This window comes from Pezoporus flaviventris, unplaced genomic scaffold (assembly GCF_033815535.1).
Source record: "Pezoporus flaviventris isolate CSIRO_AGI_PZ_B2104156 unplaced genomic scaffold, CSIRO_AGI_Pfla_v1 ptg000041l, whole genome shotgun sequence".
Taxonomy (NCBI): Eukaryota; Metazoa; Chordata; class Aves; order Psittaciformes; family Psittacidae; genus Pezoporus; species Pezoporus flaviventris.
In genome coordinates, this window is record NW_026892589.1 from 11983169 (window position 1) to 12010678 (window position 27510).

The following is a 27510-nucleotide window of genomic DNA, read 5'->3' on the forward strand; positions in this document are numbered from 1 at the left end:
TCAGAGCCCTGCGCTCGTTGTTCTTCCCCGTGGTCCCTCAGGAAGTCCTTGGGAAGCCGGGGAAAGGGAGTCCCGGCGGCGGGAGGGGCAGCGGGGACCGAGGGGCCCCGTGCCCCCCGAGGGGGGGAGTCGTGGGCAGTCGGGTCTTGCTCAGGAGGAGCCGCAGAACCACGCGGGCTGCGCTGGCCCCGCTGCTCGCATCCACATCGCACTTAAAGAGTCAGAATACCCCGCAGCTTGGTTTTTATCCTGCTCCTTTATGTAGGGACGTGGTCGTATAAGGATTATTCTGTGCTATGGAAACAATAGCTGTCAGCTTAGTGCTCCTCAGCCCAGTTGCAGCTCACTTAATGTGCTTTTTTTTCGTATTGTGAGCAGACTCCTAATGAGGTTATGAAACGAGCCTGTGTCACAGCGAAGTCCCACCCATCTGCTGTGCTGCTGAGATAGGCCACCCATGATTGCATCCTGGGGAGACTGAGGTAGCTCCCTGCACTGCCATCAGCTGCTCCAGAGACACTCGCAGCTCCTTTATCTGTACTGTTAGGTGCCTGATAACCTTCAAGTTTTCCTCACTTTGAACCACTAGAGAAAGAAGAGAGGCTTTTCTCCCCCTGCCTCTTCATTTATCCCAAGAAGCTTTGCCAAAGGATATGTGCATCTGGGATAGCTTCCTTCCCATTCTTGCATTTTCAGCCCTGTCCAAAGGAGATAGTTTGAGTGAGTACGTGGGAAACATTCCTGGTGTAAGTCCAGTAAAACAGGCAATAATCAGGCTGTTTTCCATTGGTTTTCCTTCTGGTGGAAATAAATGTTTATGCTTCCAGACCTATCTGTTAGCGTGATATCTCTTTGTACTCACAAGTAATGTTAAAGCCAATAGCATGTAATTGTAAGCCCTCTAAAGAGAAATGGTTGTGTTGAAGGTGTCGTGCTTCTTTAAGGCAGCAGGGGTTTATTTTTAGTAGTATCACAGACCACTAGGATGTTATTTCTTAATGTCTCTTCTTGTTCATCCGTGACATGATTGTAAGGTTTCTCTTCACTGTTAGAACACAGAGTGAATTCACCAGGGTGTAGAACACGCTGCAATAAGCACTATAGAAGGACTGAGCAATGTATTCCAACTATTTCTCAGTGAAAGTATGGGAACTAGAGGAATATTTTAGTCTCTTTACAGCATTTCTTGTGAACTGCTGCTTTGAGTGCTGTGAGAGCATCGCACAAGTGTTTAGTAGTTATTTATTTATGAGGCTTTCAGTTAACCAGCTGCTGTGTTTAACTGCTCTGGGATTCCTGTTGGACTACATGGGTTTTTGTTGTTAGTTGGTAAGAGGTGTAGCTCAAACCAGCTTTTTTGAGTTAATGTTATACAGTAACAGTAAAACAAGTGTTCTGTGAAGAAAGCAAGCCAAATATCACAGAAATGTCAGAATTGGTCAGCTGCAGTCTAAGTCAGTCTTGGGTTTATTTTCTGGTGGGTGTGCTTCTTGCAGGGAAGGCAGGGATCCCTGTTCAGCAGGTTTAAGTGCATTGATAATAAGGCCCTTTCACAGAAGTCCGAGAGCTCAGGTTTAAGCCAACCAACCAAACCCCAACAACACTGTTTTACCTGGATTTTTTTGGATTCAGACACCACTTACAGCCTGGTCTAGATACAATGCACAGCTGGGAATCTCCTTAAGTTTTAGTGGTCCCAGCAAGTAGAAAGCTGACTAAATACCCCGTTTGCAAGCATAGTACAGGGCAAGGAAGAGAGGTTGGTTGTGGAATGCCAGCACTTTCTGGGGTGGTTTGGCTCTAATAAAATTCTGATTCTTTAATCAAATGGCTTTTAAAAACCAGATGGTGGTGCTTATTATATTCTGTATATTTATTTTCAGGGTAACATCATACTTGGGACTAAGATATGGAAAACTGTGACGTGGTGAAAACTGCACAAGAAATCCCTTCATCTTCTGCAGACTCTGATGTCAGAAATACCCACAGCTCTGTCTGTCACTTGCATTGTAACAGGTGATGTGTTGAAGAAATTCCTGACAAAGATTGTTATTATTTTCATTATGCTTCATTAGTATGCTATTGCAGTAGTGTTGTTACTCAGGTGAAATGATATGTAATACTCTGCAATGTATTTTGGGCTGTTTCGCATTTACAGGTGTAATACATAATGAGAAAAGCTTTACTGAAAGAGCTGTTAATTATTTCTTAAAAGCTTAGTAACTTCCATTGCCTTGTGTCTTGTAGAATTTGGGCTGGGAACCTGTCTTGCACTAGTTGTAAGAGCTCATTCTTTAGAATGATCATGCATTGTGCTGAGACCATGCATTGGTAGAGACCAGCAGCTTAGAAATACAGAGCTGTTTTTCTGTTCAATGCCTATGCTATTCCCAGTCTGAATAAGAAGGGCAAATATGGACTAATGGTCTAAGCGATAATAAGGAGAGGTTCTGCTTGATTGACCTATTAAGATGAGAGTTACAGGTTGCTTACTCCTCAGAAGGAGGCAGTACTCCTGGGCTTCATGAATCATAACACAGCAGCTCATATTTGTGCACTTCTAACATCAGAATCCATAAGGAAGCACATGGGTTTGATGAAAAGCTGGATTTATTGACATTTGCGCTAGCGAGCAGTAGTGTCTCTGCTGGTTATACTGCCTCTCTTCTTGGAAAGCTGTGTTTTAACAGTATGTGAGATAAGAATGAGGCATCCTGTGGATTCTTGGACATTTTCTTAATAAACATCTATGAACAGATCAGTTGTTATTTTTCCGCATGATGAGGATCACAGTGTAAATTAAGTGTGTAACTCCATACAGCTTCATAGCATATGTAGTGTATTATTTTGGCCACTATACTGAGCAACTGGCACAATAAATAATTGAAATCCTTTTCCTTGTGTTTCACTAGAAGTCCCTCATCCAATCCCAATGGAGTTTCTGGTTACTCAGGGAATACCAGGTCCTCATTAATGCCTGGTTCTGTTGAGCTGCTTGCCTCCTTTGTGCAAGATCTCCAGAACGCTGGAAATGCTGACTCAGAAATTGTGAAGAGCTGTGAGGTATTTCATGTTAAGGTTTATTTTTAAAGACATTTGTATTAATATATCAGCTTTGTATTTTGGAAGATAAATCTAATGATACAGTTTAGCAGTAAGTTCTATGATGTATGTTTATTCCTCATGATGGGACAAATCCCTTTACAATGTATGAACTAATTGTGTGCATAGATTTTACTGCAATTTTCCCTTAGCTTTTAATCTTAGTATTACAAGACAGATGTGAATATTTTTTCCAGAGTTTCAATTGCAAGTTTTTGACTGGAAAAAAATGTAAACCTTTAAAATTGTCTCACTTCAAACTGGCCTGAAGTGATCCTGGGAATTAGAAGTTTTCTTTCTAAAACTGGCTCAGTTTTAGTTTAATTACTTATTTACTCCATTTGTAGTAATGTGATCAGTTTGTTTCCCCACTTAAAACAACCCCAAAGTCATGAAGTGGGTTCAATGAGTTAATTCTCTCGAATGCTTTTTAATGTTGTTTTTTGTCTTTTTTTTACTTTAAATTTTATCATTATATTTAGTCCCCGTAATGAATATGAGGTTTCCATACCATGGCTTGTTCTTGCACAATGTTGGAGGTTTCTGGCTGTGGTCCATTGAACTGTCTTTGGCAGATGCTTAATTTGGATGTGCTTTAACAGCTCCGAGGAAGGAACAGAGGTGTCTGTGTCAAGGCACATACGTTCTATGTCCCGTGTCCTGTGCTTCAAGTATCAGGCTCCATGAAGATTAGCATAAAGTAGTTTTAAAATTCAGATTTTACCATATTTTAGGAACCCTATAGATTTGACTTTACATTCTGTTTTTGTTGTCACTAAACAGTTATGCATCATGGCCTTCAGCTACATTGCTGAAGGGAGCAAACAAATGGTTCACTAAACATAAGTATGTTTCATTACCAGGTTTAAAATTGTCTATAATTTACTGAACTGGAATCAACCTTTCCAAAATTGGACTGTACTTCACTGCCAGCTGTTTCTGTTTTTAAGTAATCTTTAATAGAATAACTCTCTTTTTCATTTGTGATTTTTAAACCAAACTTAAATTGTAGTGATGTGTTTTCATGCTGTCTAGAAGGAGTTTGAGTGAATGTGTCCATAGTGAATTGTTCCCATTGATAGGGGGCTGTGTATGTCGTGGGGTGGAAACCACAGTGCTGCTATCAAACTTTGTATTATGTCAACACCTAAGTGTAAGACTGCAAAACTGTATTGTAGCTAGAGATGCAATATGACTGTGCTTTAATTATTGTACTTTGTGATTTAATAGACAAGGTGGCTACAGTTATTGAGACTGGTAGAAAAACAATGTCAGGAACAAATAGTTGCCCAGCAAGAGCAGTTCCACCATCAAATTCAAGTAAGTAATGATTTGTTCATGTAGGTAGGTTAGACTGAACTTTTCTTCCCTTGCCCCCAACCACATTCCCCTCCAAAGCAATGCAGTATGGGTTCTGGCACCCTTGTCTTTTTCTGTAAGTATATTCAGACAGGCAGTTAATGGAAGTGGATAACTGGAATGCCATTTACAGGATGCTTATTTGAGACAGCCTTGGGTAATTAACAAAGTAACTGTAAGAACCATTCCAGAAGTGAATATTCTGGGATTATTTGTTTTCAGTTGTTCTGTTTTCACAAACATTTAGTTCAGAATGCCCATAGGATAACTGGATTTTAGAGGTACAAGCTGGTTTTAACTAACTGTAAGACTGTATCATTTCTAATTTTGAGACATGGTAGTTTTCTCCTCATTCAAAGATGTTATGCATCTTGTCATTCACTCCTCTAGACAGTCTAGAGAGTAGGAAAGCATTCATTATAAAACCTGAATGCTTATTTCACCCTTCAGTTGAACAGTCTCCTTTAAGAATGAAAAGATGACCCAGGGGGATATTCACATTTTTGCTGAAACATATTTATCCATTAAAACAAAAGAAATATCTATGTATGTATGAGACAGTGATTCTATAAATATATAATGCTTAATATCTTCATCATTTTGGTTGCTGTTTTTCCCTTCCCTTTCCTGATGCCCTCTACACTAGTAGTAATCAACAGTTCCTGAACTGAATTAACAAGAGGTACTGTCCTTTTATCCTATCTCCTGGTTCTCCTCGTTCACCTCTTCACCTTCCCCCCATCTTGTTATTTTTGTCCCACCAGTGTTTCCCTTGTATTTCCTTCCTCCTACTGTAGTGGTTTGATTCACTTGTTGCTAATCGTAGTTTTGACTAAACCATTGTGTTGGCTTTGCTGTTTTGTTTCTTAATAGGAAAGGCTACCTCTGGAAGACTTGTGTTTGTGGTATCAGCAGGGAGTTACTAACTGCACTAATTGCCACACTAAATATAAAATCAACAGCTGTAACTTGCTTTCAGTTATATGAATGCATTATATAAAACAGAGGGAGCTATTCCAAACTTAAAACCGAGAAATACTGCAATCCAGGCAACTCACTATGCTCTAATAAGAATACTAAAGGATGCCCCATCCCTGGCAGTGTTCAAGGCCAGGTTGGACGGGGTTTGGAGCAAACTGCTCTAGTGGAAGGTGTCCCTGCCCGTGGCAGGGGGTTGGAACTGGATGAGCTTTAAGCTCCTTTCCAACCCAAACCAGTTTGTGATTCTATAACAAATAATAATCTACTATTTGGGTAGAAAAACAAGATGCTGCATTAACATTGGTGTGACTCTGAGGTAAGGCTTGCTCTGTGCTGTACTTCAAGAGCAATGTGCTTTAAAAATACATCTTAATCCATGTGAAAATAGGGATCAAAAGACCTGGAGTTCATTTTTGAATCAGTGGGGTCAGTCCTTGGCTTTGTGATTGGAAGCCAGGTGTGGTAATGGTGAACTGCCACCACCTGTGAATCACCCCAAGATCAGACTTTATGGAAGAGATTTGAAAGGAAAAAGAAGTTACCGGTGTTCGGTGTTCCCAAAATTATAGAAATGTGATCTTATTTTCCCCAGGTCTTGTCTTCTCTTGGAATTATTTGTGACCATGCAAAGAGAAGTAAAAATGCTGTTTAATTTGAATAGTAGCCTTTCACTTTTCCCACCCAACGCATTAATGACAAAGATTAAATCTCATCAGATTGTTTTTTTTCTCCTGGCCATTCTGTTCCCTTTTGTTCTCCCTTCCCTCCTTTGGCAGAGTTGAGTCACACAATCACAAAGTATTATTGAAGTCATAGTTGAAATCATGAGCCACTAACAAAGCTTATGGCAGAAAACTTTGACACTTGGGTGGAAGCATCAGGTTTTTTGGTGGTGTTATTTGGGGGATGATTTGGGGAGATTTTGTTTTGGTTTTGGAGAGATGGGTTCTGTTGGAAGATTGGGGTAGTTTAAGGGGGTAAGTTTTTAGTTTATTTTGGAGGGGAGTGAAAATCAATAGTTAATAAAACCTAGGGCCTGGTTCTGACCAGTGTACGTGTAGGTTCCTCTGAAATTAAGCCTTACTTTTTATTTCTTTAAGAGAACACATGATTTTTGTCCAGCTTGTGCTTTCCACCTGCCATTCACATGAGTAATGCACTGGAGTTCTGTGAAAAACATTAGTAGAGTTCCACATTCTTAAACCCCTGTTAAATCTAGTGACGTAACTAGAGGTTTGCTCCGCTCCATCAGATACCAGAATAATTCAAATGCAGATCTCTATTATATGAATAAATAACATATTATCTAAATCTGATATTTTAAAGTCGGGTTTGATGCAAATAATCTTACAGAGGTACATTATTCCTATTAGCATCATAGAGGAATGGTTTATACTTCCATTAAGCATCCTTGCAGTCTTTAAAACATATATCTAATTTATAGAATCTTTTACACTTAAATTTAGCAAAAGGCTTTTGTCCACTTCTAATGACATACCTGGATAGCTAATATTGCCTTAGCTGGTTGGTAGGTAACTCTAGTTCTGAAGGTATGTAGTGAATACATGCATGCATGTTTTTTTACATTAATAAATGACTAGTGAGACCTGTGACTGCATGGATTTAAGAATTGTTGCCATGGACATTTTACTGTTACACATAGACCTACTTTATGCATGAGATGTCTACATATTGAAAAATCTGAGTCATTTCAGAGAAGTGCTCCAATTCTGTCACTAATACCATGATTTGAAGAGTCATCAAAGTTTAAATGTGGTCTGTGATATCCTTTCTTAGGAGTTTTGCCTTTTCTTTTCCCACAGCTCATTCAGGATGAGGTAAGGCAGTTGGCAAAACTGCAGAGCAGCAACTGGGGCACCGGCAAGAGCAGAAGTTTGCCCACCAAGCTCACCGACACTTTTTCATCACTAGGCAGTCAGATGGGGATGCATTCTGAAATCTTTAAAGAACATGAATGTGTTGTCAGTCAACTTGGATCTAATGAAGCAGAAAGTCAGCCAAATGCCTCTGACCTGCATCAGGAGGGTTTTGGAAGTGATGCTTCAATGAACAGTGGGTACGGAACACTTTCTGCCTCCGAACTGCACCCTGGCAGACTGGACAACACTACCAAGTGCACAGACTACATGGAGAAAACTTCCCAGGGACAGAGTGATGCAGCTGTAGCCAGTGTTCAAAATAAAAGGGAACTTTCACCAAGAAATAGAGAGGAAAATCATTCATCGGGAAGGAATGATGCTTTAATTTTTCCTACTGATTTTGAACATAAAGTTGATGAAGCTCAATGTGGAAAAAAAGCTAGGTAAGTGGTAAACTTTCCAAATACTTTATTGTGGGCAGTCACCATTCAATAAATAGCTGTTGGTAACTGGAAACATTTCAGAATTGAATGGAACATCTTGATTGTGAAAAATACTAGCAAGAAAAGACCCTGCATTTACGTTTTGGCTTAGTTTTGTGGTTTTGGCTGGTATCTGCTTGAACAGACCAAAACATAGTTGTCTGAAGCTCTTTGTTAGGACTTTTTTGAAAGGAAAGCTATTTTACTGGTGGTTGTGTTTCATTAGCGCCTTCCAGTGATTTCTTTGTGTTTTGAGTTGTTTTTTTTACCTTAAAAACCCCCAAACCAAAACCGTAAAGCATTTAAGCGTTCATCACTTCATATTATTTCTCAAAAGTGCATGACGGCAGTGGAGTTTTAGTGCCTCTGTTCCACCTTGAAGAAGAAATTTCCTGTAGGGATCATGTCTCCACTGAAAAGGATCTATGTACTTAAGGTCTGTTTGTTTGTTCTTCTAGTAAATCTTTAACATCATGGGCACAAAAACTGAAACAAAACCAACCAAAAAGAATAAATGCAGATGAAGTGTGTGTAAACTCTATGCAAGAAAATGAGCAGGCAAAGAAATTACCCCATCAGAATGTAAGTCTCTTTATGTTTTTCTAGTTTGATTCTTGTTACTGGTATTTTTTCAGCATTGTAGTGGTTTCTGCTTCAGCACATACTTTCATACTTGCTTTAGGCATTTGAGTATGATATTACCATTCATATAGTAAGTTCTAAGTTCATGTGGTTAGAGTTTACTTGTTGTATCATTCTATACTTACATATTTTGCCTTATTTTATTCCTTACCTAATTTTTGTGTTCACTTACCTAGGTAGCACTTGTTCTTTCCTCATAGAGATAATAGTTACATTCTCAATTGAAGCTTCAGGTCGTGGTCATTTATTGTGCCCTGTAAGTTTTTCGAAGGATCTTGGATTTCAAGTTTGTGATGCCACCACTTTAGAACTGTTTGTAGTACCACCTATTGCCGTGGCTGCTGAAGCAGCTCATAATGCCTCTTTTGAGCAGAATTTGATTTCTGCTTCCCCATATTCTTGAGTTAATAATTCTGTATGTCCACACACCTCATTATTTTGGGGAGAGAAGCTTAATCACATATTTCTGATCCAAAAGGTTGTTCTGCAAGGTGATTGTGTGAGTAATCATCATACATGTAACTATGAAGTTTTAGCATTCCTTCCAGTATATTGTCACAAACCTCTCTCCTTATGCTAATATTCAGGAAAGAATTGAAACTCTGTTAATGGCTCTCCTTACAGGAGATTAGGAGAACTAGGAAATATGAATCAGTTGATTCAAGGCAGGGTTTGTTTTCTTTCCTCTGGTCACTCTGAGGGTGATCCAGAAAGAGTTAAGAGTAGCTTACTCTGGGCTTGCTCTCTAATCTTCTTCCATTGTCAGTGGAAATAATATGTTCCTCTGAGGGGCTATTTCAAACCAGGAGTCACATTTATCTGCTGTGGATTGTTTCTTTTCTCTCTCTGCTACAGGAGGATGCATAAGGAAATTAGTGGCAAACTCAGATTTTGAAAAAGCCTTTATCTTTCTTTTCCTTTGTGAGAATTCAGTTGCTATTCCTTCATTTTCCTTTCTTCCTCCTTAGGCAAAGGAGAATACCTAAATAAAACATTAAGAGGGACAAAATAGCCGTGAGGTGAGCTGGTGCTTTGTGCAAAAGCTTGAAAAGCTTTAGTTCCATTTCTTTTTTTCTTACTGACTTTTGTTAATTCAATGGTTTCTATCCTGGTTTAGTCCTCAGTTGTATGAGCTGTATAAATTTGCCAAGGAGCATGGCTGTTAAGCTTCTGTAATGGAACAAAAAGCCTCAAGTATGGTAGAAAAGAGCAATGTGAGATGACTGTTTTAAAGCTAGCTGCACTTACTCAGTTGCTCTTGTATCACTGTGTTGTGATTCCTTGATTAAGGAAGAGGAGAGCTGTGGCAAATCTTAAGTTATGTCCATTTTTATCCCCTGTGTTCGTCCCACTCTTTTCAAAGTGGTTTCTTTGATTACCTTTGGTGGTCGCTTAGGAAGTTTGGAGTGATGAGAAGAAGTGTATGTAGTCTCTTGTGTGTCTTGGGTGCTGATAGACGGCATTTACCTGTAGATTTGTGGTAGGAGGAATCATAACAGCTCAGTATAAGCAATTCCAGCCTTAGGAGGAGGAAAGAGTAATGCTTTACTGGCAAGTCACCCCTCTATATACTTGCACCTGCAGCAAGGAAGTTTAGATGACTGTACAAAATGTGTATTTTTGTAACAGTTAATCTCAGAAATGCTCCACAAGCAACAGGCTCATGACTTACAAAACATCAGTGTCTTTTAATTGAGTGGCTTAGTTTAGTTCCCCTTTTGCCTGTGGTTCCTCTGAATATAAATGGCACAGGTTTGGATCGTGCTGTATAATGAAATATAATCCCTTTGCTTAAAAAGACTAACACCACTTCCATGCAATTAGGAACAGTTATACCCTTGCCTTTTTTCCCCCCCTTGCTTTGTGACTTTCCTTATAAATTGTTCCTCCTTTGTGATTTTAGACAAACCTTTCTGATGCTGCTTTGCCACCTTACACTTTTTACCTCAATCAACCGAATGAAAGTCCAAATTCCTTAGTGTCTGAAGCTTCAGGTATAGTTAACTTCTTGTACTTACATTTCCTTTTCTTTTGTTTTTTAAAACTCCTCGTAGGATGCATTTCTGATAACCCTGGGGAGGTGAGGAGGGTTCGTGCGCTGGCAGGCTATTAAACTTTGATATCGTATAATCCCGCTTTTCTTCCTCTTGCGTTTCGAACTGATGGAGTTCCTGTGTGTCACTGCTGGCGGATGTAGGATGTGCAGCAATTTTTCTCTTCAAATTCGTCAGTGTTTCAAAGCTGAGCTTTGTCTTTAAAACTGTTTCATAATTTAATTACTCTTAAAATCATGTGGTATCAAATAATCTTTCAGATATTGGCATCATTGGTCAATAGTAGTCACAGGAGTGCCTGGTGATAGAGGCAGAATTCCTGTAAGCCAAGGGTGTGATTGAAGAATTGTGTTAATAAGAATGGGATAATGCAGTGTGTAATGTGCCAATTCTTTAATGGAGGGAGGTTGCTTTTTTAGTGTTTTGATACGATTTTAATTCCACTGTTTTGGGGTGGTTGGTGCTGGTTCTTTGTGGGGTTTTGTGGGACTTGTGTTTTCTTGGGGGGATGTGGGGTTTTTTGTTTTATTTCGGTTGTTTTTTTGTGAAAACAAACAACTAATTCACATATTTTGATTGTGACAGGATGGATTCATTTGAGTAACAAACAGGGGCACAGAGATGCAGCCCTGCAAACTGTGTATCTATTGCTTCTGCACAGCCCATTGAGAGAGGGACACATATAAGAAATTGAAGTGGGGTTAAGACTGTATCTGTTCCTCGTGTGCCATCCCTCTTAGTCCTGGTAGTCTCGTCTCTTTGCATGCTATAGAGTGCTGTTGAGTAGCAAACTGAAGTTTGTGGTATCAAGTGGCTACCTGGGATTATTCCAGGGTAATACAAGTTTTAAATGCTATAAATGGAAAATGGTAATATGGTAAGTGAGGATTTTTGCCTTGAATATCAAAGAGTAAACCCACGTGGTTTCACTGATTGATAGCTGTGGTTACTGATGCTGTGTGATGTGATGCTGACCACGTTGCCTGTGCTTTGCACTGAGATTTTTCTAACTTCTGGTAACAAATGCTTTAGTGAGTTCCTTAAGAAATAGATGCACATAATTAATACAGCATTTTTGCAAGCTGCCACGGTAACATTTACTAATGGATTTTGGGATTCCTGTTTTATAGCCATGAGCTTGGAATTTGTAGTTTTCTATTTATTATTTTCTTTCAATGTTTCTTTTTTCCAGGACTTTCATACTGGAAATTAGATGAGAAGGAGATGTATCACCCTTTACCAGAGAACTTCAGAAGTGAGTTTGCTGATATTTTCTCTACAAAAGCATCACCAGAGCAGGTAAACTTTGTGTGTTAATAGTTGGCTGATAGTTGCTTGTTGTCTTTGCTTTTTTTCCCTACAATGTAAAGTATCAGCCCTCCAGAAGCCAGCTTCCTTGTGAGACTCTTCTGTTAACTCAGTCTTTCATGTTCTGTTCCTTCATTATCCATTTAACCCCACTAACAGCAATTGACTGACCTTTTGTCACCTGCAAGAAACTGTGTGTATAAGAGTTGAAAAAAGACTGACTAGTACATTAAAGGTGTATGTCCCTCACTGAAGACCCTTTTTTAAACTGGATATGCTGAATAAAGCCTTTTCCTGTTCTGAACGGCTTTATTAGCTAAACCCACCCCAGAACTTGCTTATCTATCTTGGGGATGGAGAATTGTGTTCAGGAATAGTAATGTTGCAATTTTCCCTGTTGAAGTCGTCTTCTGCTGATGAAACCAAGTTATCATCATTGAAGGATCTTTATCATAAAAGACAAAGGGAAAACAAGCAGCTGCCAGACCAGAATTTTATGCCTTCTTCCCAGTCAAGTCACCCACCAGAGGTAACATTGATTTCTTTACTTCTCATCTCAGTTTGAAGGTAGGGTGAGTTACAGGCTGGTTTCTCATTAATTGGCCCCTGCTGCCACCTCCAGTTTTATGCTGGAACAGCAATTTGTGCAGCCATGATGAGCCAGAATGGGAAGGGATCCAGCTGACAGGACCTCCAGAAACACCCTGGGTAAACAAGCATCTTTGCTGCACAACCTTGAGAATGGTGCAAGGATGAACCTGCTTACGCTGAGGCTGCAGCTGATGAAATGCAGATGGAACTGCAGTCACAGGAGCAGGGTTTTCTTACTGCTTCCCACAGGACGAGTTCATTGCACCCGTGAAACAGAAGAGGCAGAGGTTGTGTAATTGTTCTTTATCGTATCTGTTTCTTTATACAGCTTTCAGTCTTGTACAAAATCCAGTAATGATGCTTCTATGTGACAATCTTGTTTATATAATCCATGAAGTGATTTTTCATAATGATACAAAGTTATTGTTTCAACCTACAGGCAGACATCAGAGTTCTTCTATTTACATAACTGAAAGGTCAAAGCATTTTTAGACAACTGCAGATGTTAGATATGTCTTTTATTCTTAATGGAAACCTAGAAACTCAAGTTGCAAACATTGGGAATATGCATCGTCATCTAAGCTATTACATGTCCCTTCATCTGGCTTGTCATACCAAATTACTGTAGTAATTGTAGTAAATGGTTGTGGTTATTCATTATAATTCCTGCAATACGTTACATGGATTGCTGATGTCTTCAGATAGACTCCATTTACAAGAACAAAAGTGAAATCACAGGGTTTTTTAGCATTGTAACTTCTTTCCTAGATCTTGACATTGGACCCAACCCTGCACATGAAACCAGGGCAGCAGAACCCAGGACCCCGTTTTATCAGTATTCCTGAAGAGACTGCTCCTTTTTCTCCAGACTCTATGGCAGAGCCAGGATTTTCAAGTCATTGTGACACAGACTCTTTTTCACAGACAAGTAATTCATCTCAGTTAAATGATTCTCCAAAGCATCTTGCCAGCAGCAGAGCTGCACGTTTGGACCTCTGGAGAAATCACCCGTTCCAGAATGAAAACAAGACCAGCTCTCCCTTTCCAGTGGCATATACGGATGCTGACAATGATAACTTAGTCAACACTGAGGAGGAAGAAACACGAACTCTCACTCCATCTTCTATTGCTCAGTGTGCTGACAGCAGTTTACCAGAATACAGCCTTTCAGTGACATCTGTTGAAGATCCTGTGATAATGTCAAAGTAAGTAATGTTGGTTGTAATGTAAGTAAGTAATGGTTGGTACCTTCACAGTACTTGTGAGATGACCAGAATATGAGTTCTGTTTGCTTAGAACATAGCTGCACATTGCTGCTATTTTCCTTTTCTCCTCTGAAGTGCAGATGGCGTCATTTCCCACTTCTTACAATTGTCTTTCTTTAGACTGTTCTATTTAATCTTCTTCAGACCATACTATTTAATCCTAAGGCACAGTATTTGTGTTCTGTCTTCCTTGGATGTCAAAGCCTTAACTGGAAGGCAAAGCAATTTCCTATGTTTTATTTGGTTATGTCTTTTTATACCTTAAAATAAAAACCCATACTTCCCTCATAGGTTATATGAGGGAGTTAATACAGGCAGAGAATTTCCAAGTTCTGTGGGGGATGTATTTTTCTATCTTAGAGGCAAATGGTGGGAGAAGCATAGAATTACTGTACTCGGGAAACATAAATATCCCCCATTCACCATTGAAGCTCTTGGGAGTTGCGCATGGACAAGCAGACATGGCATATTCTATGTGTCAGGGCTTATGTCAGGGTCATGGTTCAAGATAGTTCAGTGTTTTAAGCTTTCCTGTTAAAATTTTACATGCAGTTTTTAGTGCATAGCAAAGGAGGGAAGAGAGACTAAAGCTTTGTATTGTATTTGTATATAGTAATACTTGTATTAATGGGGAGACTTCCATGCAAGCCTTGGGTGTCTGACACCACTGCCTTAGACAGTGAGGCTTTCTTTAATTTGAATGCAACAAAGTTCTGTAAGAGAGATTTATAGGCTGAGTTCATGATGTGCAAATGAATACAGCAGTGCATGGTCATGTGGATAGCTGGAAACCTTTTCTGTTCTTACTTTTGAAACTAGGATTAGGCAGAACTTGAGGGAAAAACACGCTCGGCACATAGCTGATCTACGAGCTTACTATGACGCTGAGATACACAGCTTAAAACAGCAGCTAGAGGCAAGCCATAAAACTGCTTCATCCGAAGACTTGAAGAAAATCAGTCAAAACCTTGCTGACAGGTACTGTTTGTCCTTGCTTGTCCTTTTCCTCTGTGACGTGGGATTCCTTCCACTTCCAAACCTGAATATACTTGTTTAGAATAGCTTGAAAAGTTTGTCACTCTTCAATTCTGAAGATTATTTGCATCTATGATACTAATATTTTCCTATTAAATATAAATCTTGTGTTATTTAATGGAGCTGTTTAAGATCACTTTAAAATCATTATTAGGCAGCAATCATGATGTTTGAACCAGCCATCTTTTTTGACCTGCTTTTTGCTGAAGCTAGCATAAGTTTTACTCAAGAGGGGCTGTCAGGCAGAGGTTGGCCTAAGCAATTTGTAATGGAACTACCTGTGTTGTAAAGTAGTTCTCGCCTGTCATGCTTGTGAGCATCATCATCCTTTATCTTTCACGTTAAAACCACAGTCTTGAATTCATTGGTAGCTTTATAAACTCACTTTGCCAGTCAGTGCTCTTTGACCAGATACTACTACTGTAGTCTGTGTGCCTAACCTAAATATTCCATTAGACATAGCTTGAATGTTTGCTATATAGAGAAGTTTTTATATAAATTATTTGCCAGTCAAATATTGTCAATTTAGATAGCTAAAATACTTACAAAATCAATGCCCTTTAGAATAATTGAAGCAGTATCTGAGTAGCTGGGACTCTTTTGTACTTCCCTTCCAGCAGTAGTGTGCTAACTACTAGAAGTGACTTCTGAGCAGTCATTTATTGAGTTAAAGTAGCTTGCGGTATGATTGCAGCTATTAATTATCACACAGCATCACCAGCTAGCTGAAGCACAGCTCTGCTCTGGTGCATCTCAGCTGCTTTTGGTCTGCAGCTCTTATGCTCCAAGCCATGCTGAGTCTCTGCAGGTGTTTCCAAGTTGGTGCTTGCCCACCATGAGCAGAGATGCTGTGCGCTCACTGCAAAGATTATGGGAGAAGGTCACAGGCTAGGCACTGAAATTCATGGGGATGCCTGAAGAAGGAAAGGAAGCTATAAAATTTATATTTACTTTAAAGTTTCAAGGGATGTTTGTGGTCTGTATGTTCTGAATAGGTGTGACCAATTAGATGCAGCTCTGAACGAAGCAAGTGCTCGCATAAAAGACCTTGAAAATAAGAATGCTATGCTGGAAAGGCAGGTGGTAAGTGTATGTTCTTTTTTTTTTAACTAAAAGGGTAAGAGAACGCACTTGTTCATTACTAAGCTGATACATGTTTCTGTATCTTCATCTTTTTATTTTCAACCTTCCTCCTTAATATATGAATCAGCCAGTATGTTCCACCAGTGACTTTCCTAGCTGAGTTTCTTAGACTTGAATCATCATCGCTTTTGCTTATGAACAGCCTTTTCAGGTTAGCAGGGATCAAACAAAGCTTAACAGTGAAATGCTGTGATGTGTTCACGATGTCTCTCTTTAGATATTAGGTTTTTTTAATATATTTATTTTGCTTTAATTACTTTCTCTGATTTCTTAGAGCTGTGATAAGAACACGTCTCATCTGCACTGAGGCAAAACTATTCTAAGGATATTTATACAGTTGTTCTGACCAGGTCAGACCAGTTTGCCTACGGCTGCAAAGCTGCATTTACTGGTCAAAGAACAGGACACTTTGTCATCAAAGTTAGATACCCAGAGAGACTTTTTTCCATGCTGGGAAGCAAGAGGCTTAACTTCTAGATATATTAATTCCTGTAAAATAAATAACATCTTTTTGGGGTTTTAGTCTTCATTTGCATTCTTTCTACATCACAGACATGGGCAAAACTCTTAAGTTCATATACAGATGTACCCTTGTTTTCTATTTAGATGAATTTAGATTATGCTTTGCACTGAAGTGAAAACAAATCCTCCAGGAAGCATAATCAAGAACATGTGTTTCCCTGCAGGCAGACTGGCGAGACCGCTTCTACACAGTCAGTCATAATTCCAAAGGTTTGCAGGAACATATGGAAGAGATGCGCACAAACAATAAGGAGAAGGATAACACCATCAGTCGGCTAAAATCGAGGCTTCAAGATCTAGAGGAAGCCTTTGAGAAAGCTTACAAGTTATCTGACAATAAAAACACGAGGCTGAAGGAAGAAAATAAAATGTTTCAAAATGTAAGTAAGCAAAGGGGTGGTGGTGGTCACAGTTACACAGTGGGTCAGGAGCACAGCACCTCCTGCTTTGTAAAACTGCTCAGAGTTTAGCATTGTGAAGGCTTAAGGCACCATTAACAAATGATTCAGCTGACTACTTAGTAGGCTAGGTGTTAGGTGGTACTATGGATCTATAGATATTCAAGGTAACAAGGGTATACCTGGTAACACTTCTCGTAGTCTTTCATGTATTTTATTCCTGTGTGTGCTGTTAGTTCATTTTATATTTAGAGGTATTGCAGGAAGTTGGTTTAGAAGGTTGTTTTTTCCCTTTCAGGTTTAGTGAGGATGGACTGAATTTCTCATAAGTCACCACAACTTGCTAGAACTCTTTATCGTGTATGATTTTAGACTGAATCAAAGGAGTTGTTTCACTGATTCTTCAGTAATAGCTTTGTGGAATGTTTAAAAGGATTGGCAAAATGAATGTTAGTTGGAAAAGCTACTTCATGCTTTAACTCCTTTTTTACAACTAAGATTGCAAAATGCAAAGTCAGCTTTAAAGTTAGTGAATAATTTTACCAGTTCAATCAGTCCCTTCAGGTTCTTTAGAGATAAATAATTTGAGCATTGGAAATATACTGTGTAAGTAGTTCAGTTGTTCTGTTCTGTCTGTAAGTTTTTGTTCTGATTAGAAGACGCTAGAACTTAACAGACAGTATTGAAGTACATTCTCTATCCCTGGAGTGCTTCTGCGTGGGGTAGACAAACAATTCAGATGACAGCAGTCAACAAAACTGTTAATTGTAAATGGTCTCAGTGTGGGTTTGTGTGTTCTTTTTGTTTTAGCTTTTAGGAGAATATGAGTCCCTTGGAAAAGAACATGAAAGAGTAAAGGTAAGTACACACTAGTTAATTGGAGAACCACGCGTGTGAAATGTGTGATAATGTGCCATAGAATTAACCTCAGTACTTTGAAAAATATCAAATGGAAAGATCCATATTTAATTTACCTGATAGTTTCTTACTACGACTTCAGAGCCCTGCAGTGAAAAGGAGGGAGTTTGGGATGTATTGGTTTTCAGTGATATACAGCAAAAATACTGCAGAGTCAAAGCCGTCAAATTGAATGGGCCTCCCTTTCAAATAGGAAGGTGTATTTGATGTATTGTTTTCAAGGCTGATGTAGTTACTCTGGTGTTTTTCTTTTAATACACTTTGTGCCTTCTAAGCTTATTACTTTTTTCCTTGTGTACTTGTAGGATACGCTAAATACAACCGAAAACAAATTGCTTGATGCAAACACACAGATATCTGATTTGAAAAGGTAAATGTGAAACTGTCTTCTTACTGTTTTAACAATATGAAATGCAGGCAGCGATCTATATATTTACTCCTAGGTTATGAAGTCTGTAGATCTTGCAAGTTTAATTACATCTTATGAATCATTTCATGTTGTTTTATGTTACTTCATACATACTGTAAATGTCTTATTGTCTTAGGTACATGTGTTTTCTGCTTCCTCCATCACAATGGCTTCCCATGGGATGTAATGATTTGCTTCCTTTCTGATGGTTGTCACTCAGATAACCCAGCCAGGCTGCTGCTCAAGCCTTTACTCCTACAGTTGTACACTCAGGAGCCCCATCTTCAGCTAACCGATCACTGTTCTGGTTTTCAGGAGTGAGGATGCTGACAGGAGTTTGCTAAGATTATGGCTCCTAGGCATTAATAAAGGACAGAAAGAATAGAAAGAATAAATAGGAAGAGTTTAAGAAAGGAATAGAAACAAGCCAAAACCACTCTGCTTTCAATTTTTATTGGGAGTGTTGAGGGAATGAAGGTAGTATGAAGGACAGCTGAAGTATTTCTGTTGGCACTTCTATTTTCTTCCTGCCTGATTCTCAGTGCTGCTATTTAGGAACCATTTCAGGCTGGGGAAATTTTAGTGGAAAAGCAGATTTTTATATCCTGCTCCAAAAACCTGTATTTCTGTTCTCCAAGAGGGAAATGCGTAAGACTGTGTTGCATTGCCAGGGGCTAGCTCAGTGAAGATGTGAGCTGCAGTATGTGAGGGAGGTGAAAATCCTGTGAAGAGCCTGAGCAGCAGATCGGTGGAGTTACCTGAGTGACATAGGAGCCACTCATTAAATCCAGTCAGGGAGCCTCTTGTGTAAGTACAGCATTTCAAGGAGGAAAAATGTTCTGATTTTGTTTTTCCCAGCCCCTCCAAGGTGGATGTTTTGATCCACAGCAGTATCTCCTGGTCCTGTCTTTCTAGCTAGGTTACTTACCTTAGAATTCAAATACATATTTATATGTGTATTTAGATAGGTATAAAAATGTAGTAGTTGCTCTTGTTCTTCTGCTTCACCAAGGATATCTGATTGGAAAAGAGTAGACTCCAAGAAATATGGTGTATCTTCTATGTCATTTAAATAATCTTATCATGCATCTTTTCTACTTCCACATTAGGACCATTTCAAAACTTGAAGCTCAGCTCAAGCAGGTAGAACATGAAAACATGCTGAAACTTCGACATGTAACTGAAAGTCGTTTCAGAACCTCCTGTGCCAAGTAAGTGAATATTCCAACCGTGTGAAAGCAGACCATGTGGTTTAGACTACTTTTTAATGTGTTTCCGATAAAAACGGATCAAGATCACGTCAGTCCATAGGCCAAACTGGATTAAACACGTGACATAATCCAGAGGTTTTGCATGCCAAGAAAGTATTAAAAACAAATACACACTTTGGATAATGTATGTATGAGTTGGCAGACTGTTTCAAGTCTTCCCAGATGGGTGTTTGATAGGTCTCAGCTGAATAGGGATTCCAATGCTCAACAGAGATCTTAGGAATAGAATCTAATAGTTCCATTGGACACTGGAGGTTTTCCTTGTCTGTTTGTCACTGCTTTGAAGAGCTGATTACTACTTCTTATGTTTCTACATACAGCTTGTACAGGTATCTGGGGAGAATGGAAGTTAGAATTAGTTAGGATTTGAGTGGAATTAGAATGCATACTATAGTCTGAATTGTGGATTTAAGTTAAGAACATTAAAGTTGAGTTGTGTCCTGTGGTGTGTTTATGTGTGGTTGTTGTTGGTTTTGGGTTTTTAAATGTTTTAAAGGCCTGAAAACTTTTCCCCCCTTTGGTTTTTCCTTGTTACTTAGTTATAGCCTCTTTGGTGTCTCCCAGTTCATTACAGATGTAATATGTCTGTAGATGTCCACTTGTATATACTGAACAGCAGTATTTGGGGGGAGAATCTGATTTTTCATTAGTATGAAGATACAAGCAGTTTATGATGAATATATTACAGGACTGATTTCTGGGGGAAAAAAAGGAATCAAAACCTTTCCTAATTCTGAAGTGTTCTGGTCCCACAGCAAGTTGGCAACTCCTGATGTCAGCAGGCGGAAGTGGTTGATACCAGGAGCAGAGTATTCAATCTTCACTGGCCAGCCTTTGGAAGTGCGGGAAAGCTCCAAAGATAACAGACTAGAAGAAACCTATATTCCTTCCAGGTGAGTAGGTTTCCTTCGGTATCCAACACCTTTAGGAATGCAGAATTGACTAGATTTGTATATTTAGAGTTTTTTACTTGTTTCATAAAACTCTCAAAAAATTCTCCATGTCATAGATGTTCTACAATTCCTTAAGAATGAAATCGCCTTTCCTCACCAACAAAACAAGGAACAGCTTTCAGTACCTTTCTTGGAATATCAGAAAGCTTCAACTGCATCTTGTGTCACCTTCTTTACATGTTTTTGTCCAACTCTACTCTGGGTTTGGACACTGTGTGCTCTGTTGTATTGGATGCGAGCGGTAGCAGTTGGCTGCAGCTTTCCATCAGTGAGAAGCTTCAGGTGTAGTTTAGGATGTAATGTGGTAGTTTTCCTTCTTACTTAGGAGTTTCTAAAGCCTCTGTCAAGACATACTTAATTCTAAGAACATATCAAATCACTGAATTTAACTCGCACCTTAACTGGCAGTAACACAATCTTCTGATGTCCTTGGCTAAAACTAAAAAGCACCCTTAAAATTCTAGGTTTGATGACTGTAAATCTCAAACAAAATTCCTCCATTTTTTTGGTTTATTGAGCTACTGTTTGGATATATGAAATAAAGTAAAACTACTTGATCAGTTCTTTTCCTTTCCACTGCCTCATATTCTTTAAGGCACCATTCTCCTCCTGAGAAAGACTCCTCACAAGAAGACTCTTCAACAACCACATCAGAAAAGAAAGAAATGGAGATGTCAGAAGCACCAATTATAAAAGCCTTTAAAGAACTTGAAGAAGGAAAATCATTTAAAGATTGGGGTACACAGACAGAAAAAGAAGATGCATCAGCTAGTAACTTTAATTTTCATATTCCTGAACTTGTCTTTACTGGCTTTTCTTTGGTCGCATGTGCTTTGGTTCTGTTATTCTTGGCATTCAAGTCCATCAGGCTTAAGTGACGGCATCAAAACAGTTTCAGCATGCAGACTTCTGGAGTTTTCCTAAGAAAATTCAATATCATGCAGCTAAGTGACTTGTTTAACATAGAGGGAATGCAGAGGTTGCTGTTAAGTCTCAAGCTGGAGAGTAGCTCATGTCCTTTTTCTAATAATATCTCAGTATTTATAAACAGTTAATGGAGTCCTAGCAATGCCCTGGCTGGCTGTACATCCATTATAGTTTTGTTCTCATGGTGTTATATCACAGTGTTACTAAGAAAGCAGGCATATATACTGTAGGATTGCACAGAACTGTTCTAACTACCTTGATTTAGAAAGCTTTGTAATTAGATAACACTGAGTTTGTCTCAAATCCTTATATTCTTGGTTCAGGCAGGTACTCCAGCCCTCTTTCCCAAAAGATGTTTTTGTCTTTCCTTCCACTGGCTCTATTAAATCAGTGTTATTTAGCATTGTTTCCCCACATATGCTGCAAAACCTCCTTTCTCATAAGTTAATCCATCTTTCATGAGTACGATGAGCAGGGAGTAAGACTTGAGCAAAACATGCTGATGTCAAGCAGACTATAAGTGCAGTCTTTGTACAGTCCAAGCTGCATACAGAATATTTGTGGTTTCTTGTATTTAAAAAGGTATTATGTTAATCAATCTTTTTCTTCTTTTTAATTTAGAAACACCAAATCGACGTCAAACTGTTGGGTTTGTTGAATCTTCTTTAGTTGCTAACCGATCCCCAGAGAAAGGGAAAGACCAGCACAGACCAAAACGGTACAGCTCCCCTTCTGGCCAGAGGTCATCGTCCCTTCCTCCTCCAAACAGGAAATCAAATACTCCAAGTCAGTGCTTTTCTGAAGTTTGGTTTGTATTACTCAAAAGGTAGAATCAAATAATGAGAAGCTGCTCTAGAAGAAAGAAAAATAAAGATAGAACCTTCTGCCTTACTCTTAACAGTAAAAGTAAAAACTTGACTGTAACTGTAGAAAACATGAGAGCTCTTAAGTTTATTTTAACTTCTCTGTGTTGTGATGCACTTTTCATCTAATTTAAATAAACATGTAGACAGCTTTGAAAAGCATTTGTTTAAGATGTAAGCCTCTGATCACATGAGTGGGAGATGCTGCACTGGGAGATGTTTGAGGTAGTTAAACATCCTCTGTCCTTTGCAGCAAGAAGAGAGATAATGTTGGCACCAGTGTCTGTGACATACAGCCCAAAACGATCTCCAAAAGAAAACCTCTCTCCTGGATTTAGCCATTTGCTTAGCAAAAATGAAAACACAGTGACAAGGTACGAGGCTTGTGAATACAGTTGTGTTCTGAGCATTACTATAGCTGCAGTATGTTTATGCAGGCTTAATACTGCTCTTTCTTGTTCATTAAAAGTCCTAGAAAATGAGTCATGTGAAAATATCTGAATATACAGCTAAGTTTAATCCTGTCAAGAAACATGGGAGCTTGGCCCGCTTCTGAAAGAAAGTCACACAAATGGGGTATTTTAGTGATGCAAATAGGAGTATATTGAGCTATGGCACTATGAGCAGAAGCAGAAGACTTGCAATGCTGTGGGATAGAAATTGTTTTTATTAAAAACCTGCTTATTTAACCAAAAGGTGAAAAAGTAGAAAATACAGCATTGCTTGATATGTGATTGCTAGCTAGTGATAGTTTTGTGCTTCCTGCTCTGCAGATTTGATATACTTCTAGATGACCTGGAAGCTGGTCCTACATCTACTTTACAGCACAATAATACAAGAAAAAGGCTCCAGTTCCTCTCACTAGATGATACAGAAGGTAATCTATCAAAGTGGGGGGAAACTTTCTCTATTGGTAATAGCTGCTTAAATAGAAAGCTGTCACTTTTATCAAGTCCAACTTTTAAAAACCCTCTAAATCTTGTCTTATTCTGTAGACGGAGAAGTACCATTCATATAGTATTTCATTTTTATGTATATGTGTGTATGCACAAACAAAATGGAACAACAGCAATAATGAAATGAAGAAGGGCAGCATGTTTTCCTATGCTTAACTCAGTTACGCAATGCATATCTTAGTAGGATCTGTATAAAGATGTATGTACTCGGGGATACTAATAACTTTCTGTTGCTAAACATCACATTACAGATAGCCAAGAGTAACTATAATAAAAGCAGTTGTTTCAGATGTTTTAAATGATTGATTAAACCAAATCTTTTCTCACTTTTGTAAATCTTGTCACAATGTTCTGCTTTTGTTTTTATTAATGCATTGATTTAGATGAGTGTTTTCATGACAGCTATGATATTTAGTGATATTTAGAAATGTTGTAATAGTCAAAGTTATTCCTATTTGGCACAGTACAGTAATCAGTTTGCTAGCCAAAAAATGTGCTGTGTTATAAAGATCACTTGAAAGATCATCCGTATAAATGTTTTCCATTCTTCTGGGAAGCTTGCCTATGGCAAGCTAGCAAGGCTTTGCTAGTCACTCTCCTTACTTTATGTACCTCGAATATCACTCTGCTTTTCTTGTCATTAGCTTATTTTTCTCTTCTGTGTAATAATTTCACAATTACAAAACGAATAAAAAGACCCCTGTTTTGTTGATAGGAAGGCAACACTCAGGTGTCAGAGACAGCTCTTGTGCTGAATCCATCAATACTGGACTGAAGAAAGCGACAGCCTGGGACGAGAGGAGTGTAGCACAGAAATATGAGCCAGTGCTGCCTGCTTGCGAGGGGGACTTCAAATACACAGCAAGGATTAGGACTCTGGCCGAAACAGAGAGACTTTTTGATGAGCTAACTCAGGAAAAGCAACAGGCAAAGATTATTCTTATTTTAAATTTGTAATGAAGCACAGTAGTTGTATGAGAGGTGAGGGGTGTAGCTGTGCACCCTGCAATGCATGGCTGAAATTCATGCATAATTTCTAGTGTTACCATGGGAATGGGCCATTATCAGTCCCTGCTCTACTTCCCATACTCCAATCCTTTTCTGTCCCTAACTTCCTTAAAGGAGAGTCACTTTAACATAAGCACAGGGTGAATGGAAGGGTTAAAGTGAATTTGATTTTCTTCCTTAATGGCCAGTGATTTAAACCAGCCTTTCAAATAAGGAAGGTTATTCTGGCAAGTAAGAGTGCTCCCTTCATAGGATCCTAGAATGGTTTGGATTAGAAGGGACCTTAAAGCTCATCTAATTGCAATCCCACTGCCACAGGCAGGGACACGTTCCATTAAAGCAGGTTGCTCCAAACCCCATCCAGCCTGGCCTTGAACACTTCAAAATGACTCTTGGGAGAGTCTGCTTATGAATGTTAACTTCTGTATCTGTGTGGTACAGCACAGTATTATGGTAGCATACTTGTGTTTAAGAACAAGACTGAATGTGTCTCTGTAATCTATATACCTCACCTCTCGCTTTGTAAAATGAGTTAGGAAGGCTTATGCTGGCTCTTGAAACTACAGTTTACAGCTGATGTATTTTCTGTTACTAGATTGAGGCTGCATTGAGTCGAATACCTTGTTCTGGTGGAAGAATGACTTTGCAAGCAAGATTAAATCAGGTGAAAAAGCTTCTACATCTGGCTGCTCTCTTATATTGCTCTCCCACAATTTAAGAATATAGAGTGTAGATGAAGTTCCACTATAGTAAGTTCAATTACTGTGGGAACTTTTCCATATCACTGAGAGGTGTTCCTGAATATGGCATATAAGGAAAAAGTTTGTGTGTGTGTACATGTATAAATAGTACATAGTGTATATTCTGCATAATAACACTGTTGATATCTTCTGTACATTTTCCAAATTACTACAAGAATAATCTGTTGTTGCTGTAACACTAAGAGGCACAGGAAGGCAGTACATTGAGGCAGTAACTATGAAACAGATCCCTGCAGCTGTTGTAGAGAGGAAAGTGTAAAGTTTAGTGGTTGGTTGGGTTTTTTTTTGTCTACTTGAAAGCATAAAGAAGAAAGCAAGAAGGCAAAAAGAAGTACTGTAGGTGGAATACAGGAGAGGCCCTTCTTTAGAAACCTCTGCAGACTCTTCTAGTGTAAAACAAGCGTCTCCCAGTTGTGTTCTAGAGGTCTCTGCAAAGCCTACAACTGCAGCAGTTCCTAAATGGGGATCCTAGAGCTTGTAACCAATTTGAAAGTCCAAGTGCATTCCAGTGAATCAATGTTACCCCTCACTGCAGCATTTCCTGAATGTGTCTCCCTCATTATCAACCTGGCCTAATTCCTGTCAGGTTTATCTAGAAGTCATGTAAAAGTTTAAAAACAAACCCAAAATACCTAAAACAGTTTAAAGGAAGCCAAAGACCCACAAGTACACACACATACATAAAAATAATACAGGGTTTGTAGGTCTGCCTCTAGTCTGTGGGTGCTAACAGAACGCTAGTAAAGGATACCAGTGGAATATAGGAATAACAGTAGTTTCTTCATTTTAGAATGATCATTGCATTTTGGTTTATGTTATTAAATCCCTTTTTTTTTCCCCTTTCTTCAACTGTTTCCTTTAGGAAGCTCTGGAAGATCGCTTGGAAAGGATTAATAGAGATTTGGGGTCAATACGCATGATTCTGAAACGATTCCATGTTTTACATACCTCTGCAAACCTCTGACAATTCTCTCTTTGAATGCAAATATGCTTTTTTTTCCCCCTTGCACTAATATGTAATTATGCACTCAGTAAATGCAAATGGTTTTGTATTTTTCTAAACCCTCAATAGTAGTTTTACAACCATGTTACCCTTTACCAAGAGCAATATTTTGTACTTGGAGCCACCTATATTTTGAACATATTTTTGTTACACTTGAGAAAATCAATGTTTATCCTGTATTGTAATATTTTTAGAAATATTAATTATTTTTAAATAGTGATATTGAATTTATAAGAAGAATATGAAACTAAAAGGCAGCTTGTTTTCAGAAAATGAGTGTTACTGGTTTGCACTGGTTTTCCTCCCCATTTTATAAGTATTTATGGTATGATGTAAATATTAGCCAATAGGAAATTTTGATCTTTAATACAAAAAAGCAACCTGAATTACCTGTGTAAAAGAACTGTGTTATGTTGTGAATCCTTTTAATTTCAACCCTATAACACGGGTACCTTTCTTTGTGACAAAACTGTGAGCAACACTTTCGCTATGGTTGGTTGGCTGCAGAATGAAGCGTGTGTTCTGCTGGTCTGGCTGCATTAGGAAAGTATGGCTCTAAATGACTTGATGTCTCCCAACAGCTGCAGTGAGTAGTGTTTTGCTACTGCAGGTACCGGGATCTGTGGGAGCCTTCCCATCTCGACTCCAGCCACCTCTCCAGGACTGTAACTATTCATCCCAAGCTACTGTTTTAATGAAACAGGCTGGGTTTTGTGCCATGCCAGTGTTCTGGTCACCTCCATTCCTGAATCAAATCCAAGCTGTATTTGTGAACACACATGCATTTTTCTGGGTGAAAACAATACATATTTGCTAGTTGGCCTATTGCTGAATGACAGTCCAACTTTGATAGTTTGTATTTTAATATCAAATAAAGGTTTAATTAGATTCTTTCCTCCTGCCCAAAACCATTAATAGGTTCTGGAATATTACATCAGCCATAATGTAGGTTTTAATCACATTGTGTGTTTCAACTTCTGTCCTTGTTCAAGATGTTTAGCCGCCAGTGATGTGATTATAAGGCCAGAATAGCTGTCATAAAGGAAGATGCGATTGGGAAGATGTGATTCTAAAATTAGAGTCCTGTCATTTAAGGTATTTGATGAACTGTCCTACCCCAAAAATGATATTTTATTGCAGCCACTTCTGCCCTGCAGTTCCTTCAATGCATAGTCAGAGTTGAGGGGAAGTCAAGGGTGTTGGTTGCTGGTTTTACCCTTTAAAATATACAAATTGGACCTGAATACTTAGAGTTAACTCAAATATATCTCCAACTGCACTAGTAGCTGTACAATTTTGATGGTATTCCATATTATTTGTAATTTTTACTTAGAAGGGGTTGAAGGAGGAAAACCAAATCTTGACTTCCCTCTGCAGCTCTGCTGTTCAGCTGAAGAAGTTTCCCCTCCATTTAAAGTTATTAACAGGTTCAGATTGAAAGTGTTCTTCAGAAGGATCAATTACCTAGCAGGATTTTTCCAAGGAATCCAGCACAGGACAATTCCAGGAGTCCACTGTTGTGCTGATGGAGGAAAACAACACCTACAGCAAAAGCAAGCACAATTTTCCTGACAGATGTTAGGAAGAAGCAGGTAAATCAGTTCAGCTTCTGTTGCTCTCTCCCCTCGTTCAGTCCCGTGCTGTTCCTAGTCATGTCGTCTTTTTATTATTACAAATTG

The 27510-nt window shown here is 38.8% G+C and overlaps 1 protein-coding gene across 3 annotated transcripts; it reads left to right on the forward strand.

The window, feature by feature from the left end:
• Window positions 1–50: 50 nt before the first annotated feature.
• On the forward strand, window positions 51–26724 carry MPHOSPH9 (M-phase phosphoprotein 9). Of its 3 annotated transcripts, XM_061466243.1 has the most exons (24): window positions 60–720; window positions 1884–2016; window positions 2913–3063; window positions 4333–4422; window positions 7266–7765; window positions 8263–8386; window positions 10350–10440; window positions 11693–11799; window positions 12212–12337; window positions 13168–13604; window positions 14484–14642; window positions 15695–15782; window positions 16529–16744; window positions 17573–17620; window positions 17986–18050; window positions 19199–19300; window positions 20116–20253; window positions 20909–21084; window positions 21862–22026; window positions 22357–22477; window positions 22877–22980; window positions 23775–23986; window positions 24663–24731; window positions 25691–26724. In XM_061466243.1, the coding sequence occupies exons 2-24, from the start codon at window positions 1910–1912 to the stop codon at window positions 25790–25792; spliced, it is 3498 nt and encodes a 1165-aa protein (XP_061322227.1). In that variant the 5' UTR covers window positions 60–720; window positions 1884–1909; the 3' UTR covers window positions 25793–26724. The 3 variants fall into 3 exon arrangements, 2 of the variants coding, with proteins under 2 accessions (XP_061322228.1, XP_061322227.1); XR_009745735.1 differs by lacking the exons at window positions 23775–23986; window positions 24663–24731; window positions 25691–26724 and having other exon boundaries at window positions 51–720; window positions 22361–22477; window positions 22877–22910; XM_061466244.1 differs by lacking the exons at window positions 23775–23986; window positions 24663–24731; window positions 25691–26724 and having other exon boundaries at window positions 51–720; window positions 21862–21958.
• Window positions 26725–27510: the final 786 nt, after the last annotated feature.

Bases quoted from the DNA above. Each gene is read 5' to 3' on its own strand.
- MPHOSPH9 (XM_061466243.1), top strand. From the start codon at position 1,910: ATGGAAAACTGTGACGTGGTGAAAACTGCACAAGAAATCCCTTCATCT. The intron at 19,301-20,115 runs GTAAGTGAATAT...CTGGTCCCACAG, and splicing joins TTCAGAACCTCCTGTGCCAA to CAAGTTGGCAACTCCTGATG. The intron at 20,254-20,908 runs GTGAGTAGGTTT...ATATTCTTTAAG, and splicing joins GAAACCTATATTCCTTCCAG to GCACCATTCTCCTCCTGAGA.